Source organism: Asparagus officinalis, chromosome 1 (genome assembly GCF_001876935.1).
Source record: "Asparagus officinalis chromosome 1, Aspof.V1, whole genome shotgun sequence".
Taxonomy (NCBI): domain Eukaryota; kingdom Viridiplantae; phylum Streptophyta; class Magnoliopsida; order Asparagales; family Asparagaceae; genus Asparagus; species Asparagus officinalis.
The window spans coordinates 9263776-9278609 of record NC_033794.1 but is presented as its reverse complement, the minus strand read 5'-3'; the positions used below and the strand labels follow the sequence as shown (position 1 = coordinate 9278609).

At 37.3% G+C, this 14834-nt stretch overlaps 1 protein-coding gene across 1 annotated transcript; it reads left to right on the top strand.

Moving 5' to 3' along the window:
* LOC109848714 (DEAD-box ATP-dependent RNA helicase 38-like) lies at positions 2519-12870 on the top strand. The gene is made up of 8 exons (XM_020418366.1): positions 2519-2880; positions 3347-3640; positions 3792-4019; positions 5851-5913; positions 9845-10246; positions 10337-10448; positions 12183-12268; positions 12365-12870. Exons 1-8 carry the CDS (start codon positions 2617-2619, stop codon positions 12425-12427), a joined length of 1512 nt encoding a protein of 503 aa, XP_020273955.1. The 5' UTR covers positions 2519-2616; the 3' UTR covers positions 12428-12870.

The following is a 14834-nucleotide window of genomic DNA, read 5'->3' as shown; positions in this document are numbered from 1 at the left end:
TCAAATGTGATGAAGCAGGTTCCTCGACCTAGTTGAACTAGGCCATTCTCTGGTCATATGCTTGTAGAAGATATGTTTATATTATGCATTCAGGAGCTCCAATTTGTTTGTCAGCTCACTTGGAAGATGACCCATGTGTTGCATTCAGGAGATTATCGATGTTTGTCAGCTCTCTTTACTTTGAGCTTCCTGTTCTGTGTTCGGAAGTTTGCAACACAGCTCATTTCTGCAGCAGGAGCACACTAATTAAGGTGCTCACCTATGTTTCTGTTCCTGTTTTGTGGTTTCAGTTGCTCCTCTACTCTAGTTTTCTGGTTTTCCTTCTTGACTTTGATCCTTTAGTTTGTGGAAGGAGTAGTGGTCTTCATATCGTATCAGATTTCTATGTGTATCCCGTAGCGGACCAGTCCACCTTGCCCTGGGAAAGGGCGAATCAGGTTCTGGACATGGTATTTTCAGGCTTCAGCTTTTCTGCATTAGAGGAACCGACTATGATGCTGATGCTGGGTATTTCGGCTTCGGTTTCAAACTGTAGTAGCGATTCTAGTGATTCCTGGGCATGGGGATTGATTTTGGTTTTCCTGCATTTTCATTTCAGCGTTATTTCAAAAAAGATATTAATCCCTCTTGTCTCATCTGAATTACATATTAGTGTTTCAAATATTTGAAATTGCTCAGAAGGTAAATAACGTGAAAATAATATTAATGAGGCAATTAGTTATAAATTTTCAGTAAGGATGAAAGTGGTATTTTTAAAAAAATAATAATGAGATCAATCTCTTTATCCGTTCTTCTTTTGCCAAACACGAAAGACTTAACCCATTGTCTTAGCTATCAAATCCAAACGGAATTAGAATATTTTTAACCCTTCACAATGGATTAACTAAGTTTAACCATTTTCCTTATTCTCTCTTCCTTAACCCTTTTCCAAACGCAGCCTAAGAGCACGTATTTTCTACTCTTTACTTTGAAAAGAACCGTCTGCTATTATTTAAACTCTTTTTTTGATCTTGCAGTTATGATTGGCTTTCTTCGTACTATCTTATAGTTGTCTCAGTTGGGACACTGCAACTGGATCTTGAACCTTGAACCATGAGATCGGGCATATATACCGTCCGTGGAACATGATATTGAACTTGAACTAAGGGCAATGAGTTGTACCGTAGCAATAAGATCAAGCGTAACCATTTGCTAAGGTTATCTACAAAGCAGGGAACTCATTTTCCAATGTATATTAATGTTATGAACCCTGAATGAAAAGATGAAGATTTTTCGGATATGTTTTGATTTGAAACTGATTCAGCAAAAATGAGTGCCCAGCTGATGCTAATTCTTCGTCTGAAAATTTATTCAATATGTTTTCCTATTGCGAGATCTTTTAAACTAACACGTATATTATTTCTCTCCCTAGTTTGCTCTCTATATTCCTCATTCAACATATCTCTGCAGCGTACACCACTGCCTGGTTTCTCGATTTAGCGATTATTTGCCTGAGCTTTTGTTGGTCTGATGTTGGGTGTATTAGCAAAGAAAAAACCCGCATTCAACCGATTCTAGCATCAACATTGGATTGCCATGGTGGGATCCTCTACATCCTAGGTTGTAGAGGATGTCTATAACTCTCCAATATCATTCTCTCTATGGACTCAATATATTATATTAATTAAATAAATTATATAAAAACCTTCTTAATTATGGGGCCCATTATATTAACCAATTTTATTATCCACCTATACAATAGGTAGGTAATCTCTACAATTTAAGATGTAGAGGGCTTCTTCTCCATTGGACGAGGCTTTCTACATTGACACCCCTTCATTTTCTCTTTAAAAAAAAGTAAATTCTTTTTACAACTCATTCTCGCTCTTAACTCTTTCGTTCATCCTTAATCTATTTAATATTCTTTCTCTCCAACTCACCTTTGTATTCTCTTTAAAGTTTTCTTCTACCACTCCTTCAGTTAATACTTATCTCTCCCTATGGCAGTTTAATATCATAAAATCCCTCTTAACTTTGAATGATTATCAGAAAACTCTCCTTAACTTTGAAAATATCAAAAAACACCCATTAAGTATAGACTTTATCAGAAAATCTCTCTTAACTTTGAGATTTTATTAGAAAACCCCCCTAAATTAAGGGGGTTTCTGGTAAAAGCAATAAGTTAAAGGGTTTTTCTGATAAAATCAGAACGGTTAAGGGGATTTTGTGATCCTCCCGATACTTAGGGGGCTTTTATGATATTTTGAAAGTATGGGGGCGTTTTCTGATAATTGTCCAAAGTGATGGACGCACGGGTGCTTTCTGATGTTTTAGCCTTCATTTTTTGTACAGGCTGGGGCGTTTTTTTTAGCAAGTTATTAAATATAAAAACTTGACTTCCACAATAATGACCCGGCCCATCTCCAGCTAATCACGGGTATAAAATCTACGGATCTCTACCATTCCCTCTATAATTTGACCCAAACCCGACCCGTTATAACTGGAGTCGGTTCTTTGACAGCGTACATCTCACGCTCAACACTCCATAAAAACTCCTGCTCTCTAATTTCTTCCCAGAAATAAGCTTTCTTTTCCCCCTCTCAACTTCCTCAAGAGTCTTCCCGTGAGCTCGATTCCATGGCCGACGACAGCAGCTCCGCCGCCTCCACCGCAGCCGTCTCTGAGAAGAAACCAGAAGGGAAGAAGTCGTGGGCAGACGAAGCAGAGGAAGAATCCGCCGCCTCCGTGTCCTCCTCCGCCGCCTCCGCCGACTCTTCGGATGCCAAGAACGGCAAAGGGGAGAAAACTGAGGAGGAGTTGAAGAAGATCGAGTCCCTCTCGATCTCTGACAGTCCCGATGGACCTCAGTTGGACGATCCTGATGATTCCGATATCAAGGCGGTAATGAAATCGGCCAATATACGACTAGTCTAAGTTCGCATCTAGGGTTATATCAACAAAGTTCTTTTCTTTCTCATAGTTATAGGTCACTGAAGGCTGCAATTTTTCTTAATAAATCTAGTTGATATTGTGCTCTAACTTTGATTTTTTTCCACTATTAAAATAAGTTCCATAATGTTGAACTTGTTGCAAAAATCTGGGTACTGTCTGCTGGAAATTTCAGCCATATTTCTAATTACTGGAATTTGGGATTTTCTAGCTAGCTAAGTTTCCGGATTGTCTGGTTTTGAGTTTAAAGATATTATTTGAGATAAAGAGTATCACTGAGGTTATCATATAGAAACATTATGTCCCTGTTCAATTCTTGAATTTGAACTAGTATTTTGGTTTTCGGTTGATCTGCTCTAGTATATGGCACACATATCTTCAAACTTAACTCTTATCTTACAAGCTGCATTCGGTATAGGTTACATCAGGTGACACTGTTTACACATCTGCTGTGAGGTTTGAAGATTTAAATCTGTCGAGCGAGTTGATCAAAGGACTATACATTGAAATGGGTTTCAGTAAGCCTAGCAAGATACAGGCTGTGACACTACCCATGATTCTTACTCCACCCTATAAAGATCTTGTGGCTCAGGCACACAATGGTTCAGGAAAAACCACGTGTTTCGTTCTTGGTATGCTGAGCCGAGTTGATCCTAATAAAGGGGTGCCTCAAGCATTCTGCATATGTCCTACAAGAGAGCTAGCACAACAGGTTCGTTGGCATTACTAGTTTCACTTGAAAATTTTATGTGGTCCTATTGTGCTATGTTTAACTGGTTTGAAAATGAAACAGAACCAGGCGGTCCTTATGAAGATGGGAAAGTACACCGGCATAACTTCATTTCTTGCTATTTCAACGGAAGAACCAGGCGGTCCTTATGAAGATGGGAAAGTACACCGGCATAACTTCATTTCTTGCTATTTCAACGGATGCTTCTAGTTATGTTCCGGTCGCAAAATGTCCCCCAGTTACTGATCAAGTCGTGATTGGCACCCCGGGTACAATCAAGAAGTGGACGTCCGCAAAAAAGTTAGGCACTCGGGATGTGAAGATACTTGTTTTTGATGAGGCTGATCACATGTTGGCTGAGGTAGTTTTTTACTGCTTTCAAGTTCTACTTTATACAAATGCGATTCTTTTTCATGATAATTAACCAGAAACATGTGTGATATCCTATAAGGGGGTGTTTGGTAAGTTGAAAATGAAAAATGAAAGTGTAAAGTGAATCACTTTTAGTCAATTTTGATGTATGTTTTGTTGAAAGTGTTGCATGAAGTGTGAAAGTGAACTGCATCCAAAGAGCGCCGCATTATATTGTGACATTAATATAATGTGAAGTCTACTTCCTATAAAAAGTCTGAAGTCAATGTGAAAGTGGAAAACTGAGGACCACTGTTAATAAATAATAATAATTGATTACTCACCTCTCAATTTTTTCTCTCTTCACGAAGAGGATTTCTAGTCAATATTGCAAATGAAAATGTTCATTATAATTTATGTTATCATTAGATATATAATTATTATTTTACTAGAAAATTAATCATATGACAAAATGAATAATAAATAGATCATATAAAATATTTGGTTAGTAGTGTATATACTGGATGGAAAGAATATCATAGCTGTTATGTTATCATTAGATATATAATTATTGTTTTACTAGAAAACTAATCATAAAACAAAATGAATAACAAATGGATCATATAAAATATTTGGTTATTAGTGTATATACTGGATGGCAAGAATATCATAGCTGGATTGTTATACATGAGTTAATCTCCTTGATCAAATAAGGGAATCATTTTGCCAGGTATCTATATCTTTTTGTATTTACCAAACAACTACAGCTATTGAAAGTGTAATATTATAACAAATAATTGACTTTCAGTTCCACTTTCTATTTGCTAAACGTCCACATACTTCTCGGCTTAATTCATGGATGTGATGATCTGTGTTATCTTCTGTCTTAATTTCATCAATCTACCAATTCTTTTAATATCAATCATTTACTTATTCAGTCACTCCAGCATTCCCCTAGTAATGTGAAGAAGTTGGACATATATCTGTGAATTTTGCTACTGGTTTCAGTCACTCCAGCATTCCCCTAGTAATGTGAAGAAGTTGGACATATATCTGTGAATTTTGCTACTGGTTTGTGTGTTCCATGCTAGACAAATATAATGTGAAGAAGTTGGACATATATCTGTGAATTTTGCTACTGGTTTGTGTGTTCCATGCTAGACAAATATCCATGAAAGGGAGAATTCATTACTTGGTCCGCATTATCCATGTCGGTCATCTCACTCATCAGCTATGCACATATTTCTTTTCTGCACTCTCACAGCACTACCATGACCAGTGCCACTCTTTTCACCTCCTAACACAATCTTCATTCCTATTAAAAAAAAGATAAAATCACCCTATGGAAATGACCAAGGAACCCTAAGGATCTCACCTCTAGCACCACTTGGTGCAGTTCCCGCTTAGTCAAAGGATTTCCCATCTTTGCACTGGGTTTTGTGTCGGCCGATAATCCATTTGAGCAGAATGTAAATATCCTGCATGAGTGAACCAAGTGTTTGATGGAAATACGTGCGCATAGATCTGTGAATTTTTCTTTTTAATTTGTAGATAGACTTTCTGTTTCTACGATCTGTCTTTATTATACTGGAAAGCATCCTTTTCGATATTGTGTATGTTTCATAAATTTTGTCTGTCCATTGTGGCACATATGAATAATATGTGTTATAGGTGTTTGATTTAATATTTCATTTTATTTTTGTCTGTCCATTGTGGCACATATGAATAATATGTGTTATAGGTGTTTGATTTAATATTTCATTTTATGTAGGATGGTTTCAGAGATGACTCGTGAATAATATGTGTTATAGGTGTTTGATTTAATATTTCATTTTATGTAGGATGGTTTCAGAGATGACTCCTTGAGGATCATAAGAGAGATACGAAGAAATGGCAACTGCCAGGTCTGTCTTTACATCGCTGGGTTATTAAATCATGGTTCAACTAGAATTTCATGTATTTTGCAATGCCTCTTTTTCTGTTGTCTTGTCTATAAATTAAGAATGTTTTCCTGTTTCAAGAATTTCGTGTATTTACGAGGCCCTTGCTATATATATATCGTTATTGTGCATGTTTTCTTTAACAATCATCAGAGAAGTTTTACTTGTCTTCTTCTTTGGAAAGACAGCTTACAAGGCATAAAAATAACCAAGAGATCATCTTGGCATGAAACCAATGCCGCTGAAGTTTTGAATCAGTGCTCACTATGACCTTCAATGTGTTCTTCGTGGACTATTTTCCTTTACTATTAAGCATCTTTTCTCTCAAGAGACTGCTTACAAGGCGTAAATATTGTCATAGGATCATCTTTATCTTAAAACCAATGCCTCTGAAGCTTCATTTTTGAATCAGCGTTCGCCGTTCATTGTTGCCTTCCATGTCTTCTTTGTTGCTTTTTCTTTCTTAATGTTGAACATCCGGATTTCATAGGTTACACTATCTAAATCTGATTCTCCTTAGCATCAGCTAGGATCTAAACATCCCCATCTTTGTAGGGTTTTCCTTATGTGTGATATGATCTTATTCATAGGTTACACCATATTTATCCATTTCTAAATCTGATTCTCCTTAGCATCAACTAGGATCTAAAACATCTCCATCTTTGTAGGGTTTTTCTTATGCGTGATAATCTTTATTGTCTGCGATGTTGTAATTTATACTTGATTTTTCAGTCGTGATCTGAAGATTTGACTGTACTGGAATGGAACAACTGTTCCTGGACATCTCCATCTTTGTCGGGTTTGCCTTCTGCTTGATGATCTTGTTTCTGACGTTGTGACTTTTTAGTCATGATCTGAAGACTCGGCTGTATTTGAATACAATAACTGTTTCACGGACATTGATGAACCAAGTCATCTTATATACCTGAATTACATTATACCACGAGACCGCAAATGAGAGGGTGGGATGTACAGGTGACAGTTTAATGTAATCAGTGATGTGAGCATCCTGGTCTGCAAATAGGATTTTGGATGCCCTCAAATGTCTTTTTATGCCTCATCAGCTGTAACAGCTTGTTTTTTGTTGAGTTTTTTCTTTTTTATATGTCTAGAAAAATTGTTTGTGATTTAACTTGCATCGTTTATTGCCTGTTTTGAAGACTCCTATTTTGCTGGGCCTACGAAGAAAACCTATAAAACATTTATAAATCTGGAACCGTTTGTAAGTTTAGTATTCTTCTATTTCATGAGGTCTGAACATGAAGTTTAGTTTGCTAGAGAGTTTCTTATCTAGCATCCTTTTGAACCATCTTTTCATGAGGTCTGAACATGAAGTTTAGTTTGCTAGAGAGTTTCTTATCTAGCATCCTTTTGAACCATCTTATGGTGTAAGCTTTATTGCTTGTTTACTTGTAGTTTACTAGAAGATTTAGCAAAACCAAGGCCTTCCAGAAAGTAAATAGGAAAAACCTGAATGTTACAACTTCATAGAGCAGTTAGATGTGTTGAAAGAAACTATTTTTTTTCATCGGCGTTCTGTCAAATCAGCAATTGAATCTGATTCCAACATTGTTATCGAGGTGAGCGCCCCGGGTGTGCCCCGGGCCCGGGGCGCTGCGGGCTGGGGCAATTGCATCCCGCACCAGAGGCCGGGCGCTACACGCACACGAGGCGCGCGCCTCACGTGCGCCTCGCGCATGCCTCGCGTGCGCCTCACACGCGCTTGACACCTGCATCATGTAATAGACTCTTTCTTCTGTTTTTTAAAATAATTTACATATTACATATTTATATCATGTAATAGACTCTTTCTTGCTAGTTGCTAATCCACTCTCCATTTTTTCATGTTTAACATATAAAAAGGAAACAATAATTAGTAATTTAGTATACTTGTTTGCTAATTGCAACTTCCTTCTCTAATTAACATGCTAACTAGAAAATTATGAACATGTAAATATGTAATTGTTATCTCCATTCATCTTTTCATGCTAACTAGCTAATAGCAATTAAGAGTGCTAACTAGAAAATTATGAACAATCATGTTTTTTATCACTTAATTGTTACTTAAAAATACATATATCATATTTTAAATAAAAATACATATTTCTTATTTGTTACTTGTTTTGCTTCATAGACTTTTACTTGTGTTGGAGATTATCTTGCATTGTGATTTATGGAAACTTATGAACTTCTCTATGTTATGCGTGCTAATTAAGACTCTTTCGTGATTTAGTGTGTGAAATTATATTTCTTGGCTATGTTACCCGGGTACTTCATTATTGAAGCTGTACTCGTACCGGACACGTACCCGACACTTTCCCGTACCCAAACTTCATGGACAATTCTTGAATATATGCATGCATTTATTACAACATGTACTTAATTAGACGATATATGTGTTAATTTAAAACATTTGTTAAAGACTTCCTGGACGTAGAGCTTACACTTCACATCCGTCTTTTGAAACTAATGGGATATGAGTCGTGTTCATTTCAGTCCATACCCAAGTTCAAAACTATATAGTTAATAGGTCGTTTAGATGTCTAGTAAAACAATGGGTAGTTTACAATTCACGATAATCAATTTGATAAAATAAACTCAAAAATGTGATCGAAAATTTAATTCTAATGACACATGAAGCGGAAAAAAATTATCTCATGTACATTATTAATTCAATATATATATGTAGTCGTGTTCCCGTACCCAACATTTTACAGTTTTGTCGTGTCCCATACCCGCACCCGTACTAGTACCCGTACCCGTTTCCATGCAACTTAGTTTCTTGGTCTTTTTATGTGACAATTTATAAACATGTTGCTTATATGCTTCTTTGTCTTATGTTGGAAAATATTAGTTTGAGTTGTGCGTCTCAATTTAGTGAGGCGCACGCATCGTTGTGCGCCTTGCGCATGTGCGCGTAAGAGGCCTTTGCGCCACGCATTGTGCCTTGCGCCTTGATAACAATGGATTCCAATGTAGAACTTTTGTTACATTAACTGGCTCATGGAACTGTTCTATTTATTCCATTCAGAGTTGGTTAGAGGATGGAAGAGCTTCTGAATAGGAGTTAATAGTCTATTGAGAAACTAAACTGTTAAAGCTCTATCTGGAAAACTTGGGTGCAGAGGAGGCTTTATGCTTGGGATCTTTGGAGAGCCTCCTATGTACTTTTCTTTGAGCTACTTATATTTTCTTATGGTTCTTGTTTTGAACTGATTGTATATATGTTTATGATGCCGCTTCTGCTGTTAGCCTGTTACAAAGAGTTTGTTATTAGATTCTCCAAAGCTTCTTGTCTCTGAGTAACTAAATCCTTTTTTCTTCCAAAGTATTGTTTTATGTTGTCCCATAGAAGTTTTGGAAGGGTTAGTATTGTTGTGAAAATGTGTTCTGATATAGCGGAACTTGTTTGATGTCAAATTTAAAAGTGACATGAGCAGTTAATTTGTCCTTTTCACTAAATGGCTGGAATTTCTATGCATGGAGATCTCCTCTCTCTGTTCTTATTGTCTCTTTCACATAAGGTTCTCATAAATCTTGGGTTGTTCCAGGTTTCAATTAAATTCGTTTAGAGCAATATAATTAGCTTCTCTACAGATGACCTAGAAATCTCTTCCTCCCATAAATTTGTATGTTTATGTCATGTCTGATCCTTTTGTCTGTAAATCCCCTCAAACTCTTATCGGCCATCAAGTTGCATATTTATTAAGAATGTGCAGGATATATCTATGTTCTTTCTTTTGAATGTCCGTTACAGATGTTGGAATAAAGCATGACATATAGCATCTGTTAAGCTGTTATTACTTTGATTGCTGCAGAACAAAGTCGGTTTTCCTTCTGTAATTTACTATTGTTGACATAGTTTTCTCTTTTTGGCTAATTTGCTATAGTATAGGTGCTCCTATTCTCAGCCACCTTTGATGAAACTGTGAAGGAATTTGTATCAAGGGTAGCACCGGATGGAAATCAGATTTTCGTGAAGAAAGAAGACCTTACTCTAGATAAAGTTAAGCAATATAAGGTCCATTGTCCAGATGAACTTGCCAAAATGGGAGTAATAAAGGATAAAATCTTTGAATACGGACAAAAGGTGGGTCAAACAATTATATTTGTTCGCACAAGGGAAAGTGCTAGGATGTTACATCAGGAGTTGGCTAAGGAGGGTTACAAGTGTACATCTATACAAGGTGCCGCGAAACAAGATGAGCGGGACAAAATTATAAAGGAATTTAAAGATGGATTAACCACAGTCCTCATTACAACTGATCTCCTTGCTCGAGGTTTTGATCAATCGCAGGTATCATTCAATGGTATTATATACATCTAGAATCTAGATTAATAAGTTTTCGGCTAAGTATGGAATGATTTAACAAATTGTTCCCTGCAGGTCAACTTGGTCGTTAACTTTGATCTTCCTGTTAAGTACCTCTCTCCTCAAGATCCTGATTGTGAGGTGTACTTGCATAGAATTGGTAGGGCAGGACGTTTTGGACGAAAAGGTACTTCTTCTGAGTACATTATATTTATTTCTCTTTTTCATTGGTGTGAAGTACTGAAGTTACTGATACATTCTCTCACCACTGGTTTCGATGAGTTCTCCCAAGTTTTTTGTTTCTTATTTAATATACTGCAGTATATGTCTTATCGTGATTCGTGGCTTTAGAATTTTAAGAAATTTGCATTGAATAGCAATTGGGTGTCTCTGTATAGATGCACCCACCCACTCATCACACGTACGCGCCGATGCACCCATGTGCACACACATATGAGACTTAGTGCTGAGTGGAAAAAAAAGAGATCTGACACACACACACACACACACTCACACAGAGGATGCAATACTGATGAAACTATTTGAAGTAAATGAGATTGCACGCGCAAACATGGGATGAAATGCTGAGGAAAGTTTCTAAAAAAAAGAGATCGAACACACAGAAGATGCAATGCTATGTTTTAAAAAATGAGATTATGGACAAGCGATGCTCTGCTTGGTTGATTATTCTTCTAATTATGGGGCGTGCAGTAGCCAACTTAAGAACCTTAGGTTTGGAGGTGAATTTCTGTCTCATGATTGTGAAGTTTGTTTGTGTTGGAAAAAAAAAAATATTTAAGCTTTCCTCAACAATTTTGCACTGCAAAAAATAATAATATTTAAGCTTGAGTTGACAGTTCTGTGTCAGTTTTGTTATATGTTGCATGGCCACTTCTATCATGAAACTGTACCCACACCCGACACCCATACCCGTACTTGATTCTCCTTGGCTCCTTGACTATATGCATACATTTACTCAGACAAGTACTTAATTATATAACACATATTTTTAATTTAAACTACTCACTTAAATAATGCATAATAAGAGAAACATAAGAATGTTAAAGAAAATTTGATTCTCATAACATGTGACTGAAAAAACAATACTGATATCATGTAACTTATTAAATTTCACTGTGTATATAGCAGTGTTCCTATACCCTACTTTTTATAAATTTGCCATGTCCCATATCTGCACCTGTATCCGTACGCATGCAACATAGTTTTTGTTGCATCAAACAATACATTCATTGGACTTCAGTTTTGGGGATTCACTTCTGACTCATGAAAGTTGTGAAGTCTGTTTTTGTCGCAAAAAATAACAATAAAGCTTTACTTGACAATTTTGTGTCAGCTTCTTCTCCTTCTTCTTCTTCCTTGCGTCAAATGATTCACTCATTGTGTTTAAGCAAATTGTTAGAAAGTGCCATTTGATGGTGTATTGAGTTACATTTAAAATGGTATGATGTTGTAATTGTGTGTGCTTTTAGAATTTAAGAGCCAAACAAAGAAGAAACATGTACATTGCCATACAGCCAACTCATGCATGCCTGTATTATCATTGTGGATGCAAAATGTCACTTTTAGTAGTAATTCCCATTTTTCATTGGCTTTGTCATGAAGTCCCTTCCGATGCACCAAAACTCTGTAGATGTATCGAGGATTGGGAGTTATAATTTATATTGATTGATATATTCTAGCATGCCTCATAGACCGATCGCTGTTTTTATGGGCCTAAGCCTAAGGCCCTGCATCAGTATCTTACTTTCCAAATGTCCTTCTAAATGCATGACCGATAGAATTTGAACTTGCATTGGTCTGATATCCATTTTAAAGCCTCTCTGTCGCGCCCAAACTCCAATCCTATGGCAAGTGTGGAGAGTCACAATTTAATATTCACAAATTGTTTGTTCGGTGACAGGTGCTGCGTTCAACCTGCTGTGCACAGAGAGGGACAAGATTGTCATGGAAAAAATTGAGCGCCATTTCAATAGTGTTGTTCGTGAGGTATTATTTAAGTGTACCCTGCTTCGCTTCCATTTGTATCTAATCGGTTTATAAGTGCCTTTTTATGATAAATTTCTTTTTCTGCTGCTTTTTTAGGTGCCTAATTGGCGAAGTGACGAGGACTTTGAGGCTGCCCTTAAAGATGCAGGCCTTCTTTAGATCAGAGAAACTCGACTATATATATTTATATGAGAGGCATCAGATCATAGTAATGTGCATAATAGTTGCTTCTGGCAAGCTATTTACCATTCTTTCTTTGGGTCTTGGTGTGAAATTTCTACTTCTTGGGCAAGAGTGTTTTTCTACATTCCGAACTTTATATCCTTGGTCAAATGATAATTAGTTTTGGAATTACTGTTCTTTATGGTTGTCAGAGTCTCAATGTGTTTATTTGCCGCTGTTAACCTGTGAAATGTCTGCAATGTAATTTGTATTTAGAACTGAAGGACTGTTGTTTTTCCTTTTCACTGTTATTCTCAAAGATGTATTATTTTGTATGAAGTTATTTTTGTCTAGTTAAAGTAGGAGACACGGAGCTCTGCGCCATGCGTTGAGCAGTAAGCATTGAGCAATCTGCGGATGCAGATTTGTTTTCTTGGATCCTTCATGGGCTGCCAAATTTCATGCGAACTGTTCTTTTAATTCTTATTGTCTTTGTTTGTTGACGTTGATGTAGCTGGCTCGATGTCTCGTGGAAAAAGGTTGTGTTTGGCAATGGAGATTGGGGTAAAGTTCAATCCTGCTGAATCTTGGAACTTCAAAGAGCTGCGATGTACAACAATTTCAAAGTGCTGATGCTGAGTAGTGTCTTGTATTTTTGAGAGTGCTAAATTGGCGTTTGCCTTGCTTTTAAAGGATCGTGGCGTGGACATAATGCTTTTAGTTAAACAAGGTTGCATGGCGATAAGCAATTGGCACAGATCCCTGTAAATCTCCTCTCTGCCAATTAGCAAATGGCATAGATCACAGGTATGTTTGTGAACATATCCCCCTATAGTATCATCCAATTTCCAGGAGACCCTCGCAATTTTATTTGTTGTGAATAAATCCCTGTAATTCTACTTGTTATGAGTAGACTCTTTTGAGTGAATTTATTTTTAGTGAAATCTTCAAACAATTTCTCTTGTGCGTGGACCCCCCATGATTGCCGCCCTGCCCTGACCTGCTGACCCCTCTTCCCCTACAGCCAAGGCTACCCCCCTACACCTCTCCCCAAGCTTTCTGTCAGCCTCCATGATTGACGCTGCTAGTGTTCTATTTTTCTTCCTCTCTATTTCTTTTTCCAAGTTTTCACGCTTAAGGTATTGTGCTTCTGTGGATTGGGAAGCTGGATACACTAAGGACTTTCAAGAGCCCCTTCCCTCTGTGAAATCTAAATCTTGTAGCAGTAGTGTCAAGAGGGATCCTCCTGCTTCTGGTATGGTGTGCATCAATGTGGATGCAGCAGTAGATAGAAATGGAAGTGGTTGCAGCAGTGGTATTGTGGCTCGGGATCACAATAGTGTTGCTCTTTACTCTAGAGGTAACTACTACATGAATCCATTCTCTCCTCTTATTGCTGAGATTATTGCTATAAAAGATGGGGTCCTTCTTGCCAAGGAGAGGAAGTGGAATCAATGGTTTATTGTTTCTGATTGCCACAATGCTGTGGATTTATTGAGCAATCCGGAGGTTCAAAGTGGAGAACTTGATCTACTTGCTGATGAAGTTAGGTCCCTAGCTATGTTCGTTCTAGCTTCAAAGGCTTCATCTACAAGCCTAGGGATTCTAATGGTGTGGCCCATCTGTTAGCAAAAAATGCTCTTGGTGATCATAAGACCTTTGATTGGGACGAGGGTGTGCCCTCCGTGGCTTTCAGTGCGTTTACGACTAATATGTCTTCTCTTTGTTAGTTGTTTTGTTCTTTGGTATTTAGTCTTTACTCTTCTTTTCAAAAAAAAAAGTCTTTTATTCGTTATAACTGATTGAATTTTATAGCAGACTGTTTGAAGGTATAATTGACAATAGAAAATCGAATTAGGAGCAAATTTATAACTCGGGTAAATCTTACAAAAACTCCAATGAACTATGGGGATTTTTGCAGGAGGCTATCAAGAACTGCCGAAACCAGACTAACAACGCGTGTACGTTTGCCAGTGAACTGCAGGATTTTTTCAGAAAACTATAACTTTCAAAGCCAGACAAACAACGCGTACTTTTCCCACAAAACCTTTTCGACTAACACCACTAAGTTTGACGTGTCACGTACCCGACCCATTGAGCCCCGAAACACTAGAGTGCTCCTAAACCCACGAGACCTCTCTTTGCCCTTACCAAAGTCTCACACCCGGCCCCCACTACACACGCCTTTGCTCTTACTGCTGTATCGAGAGTTACTGCACGTATTGCTTGACGTAAAATAAACGGTGGATTTGTTAATCATATATAATTTGAGTTTAATTTGATTAGAAGGTTAGCTTTTGAAAAGGTTATTTCGGTCTTTTAACGAAAGCACTAGCTTTGTTTGCTGTGTTGTTAATAAAATTGGAAATTAGGGGTTTTGAGGTGTACATGTACCCACCCATAG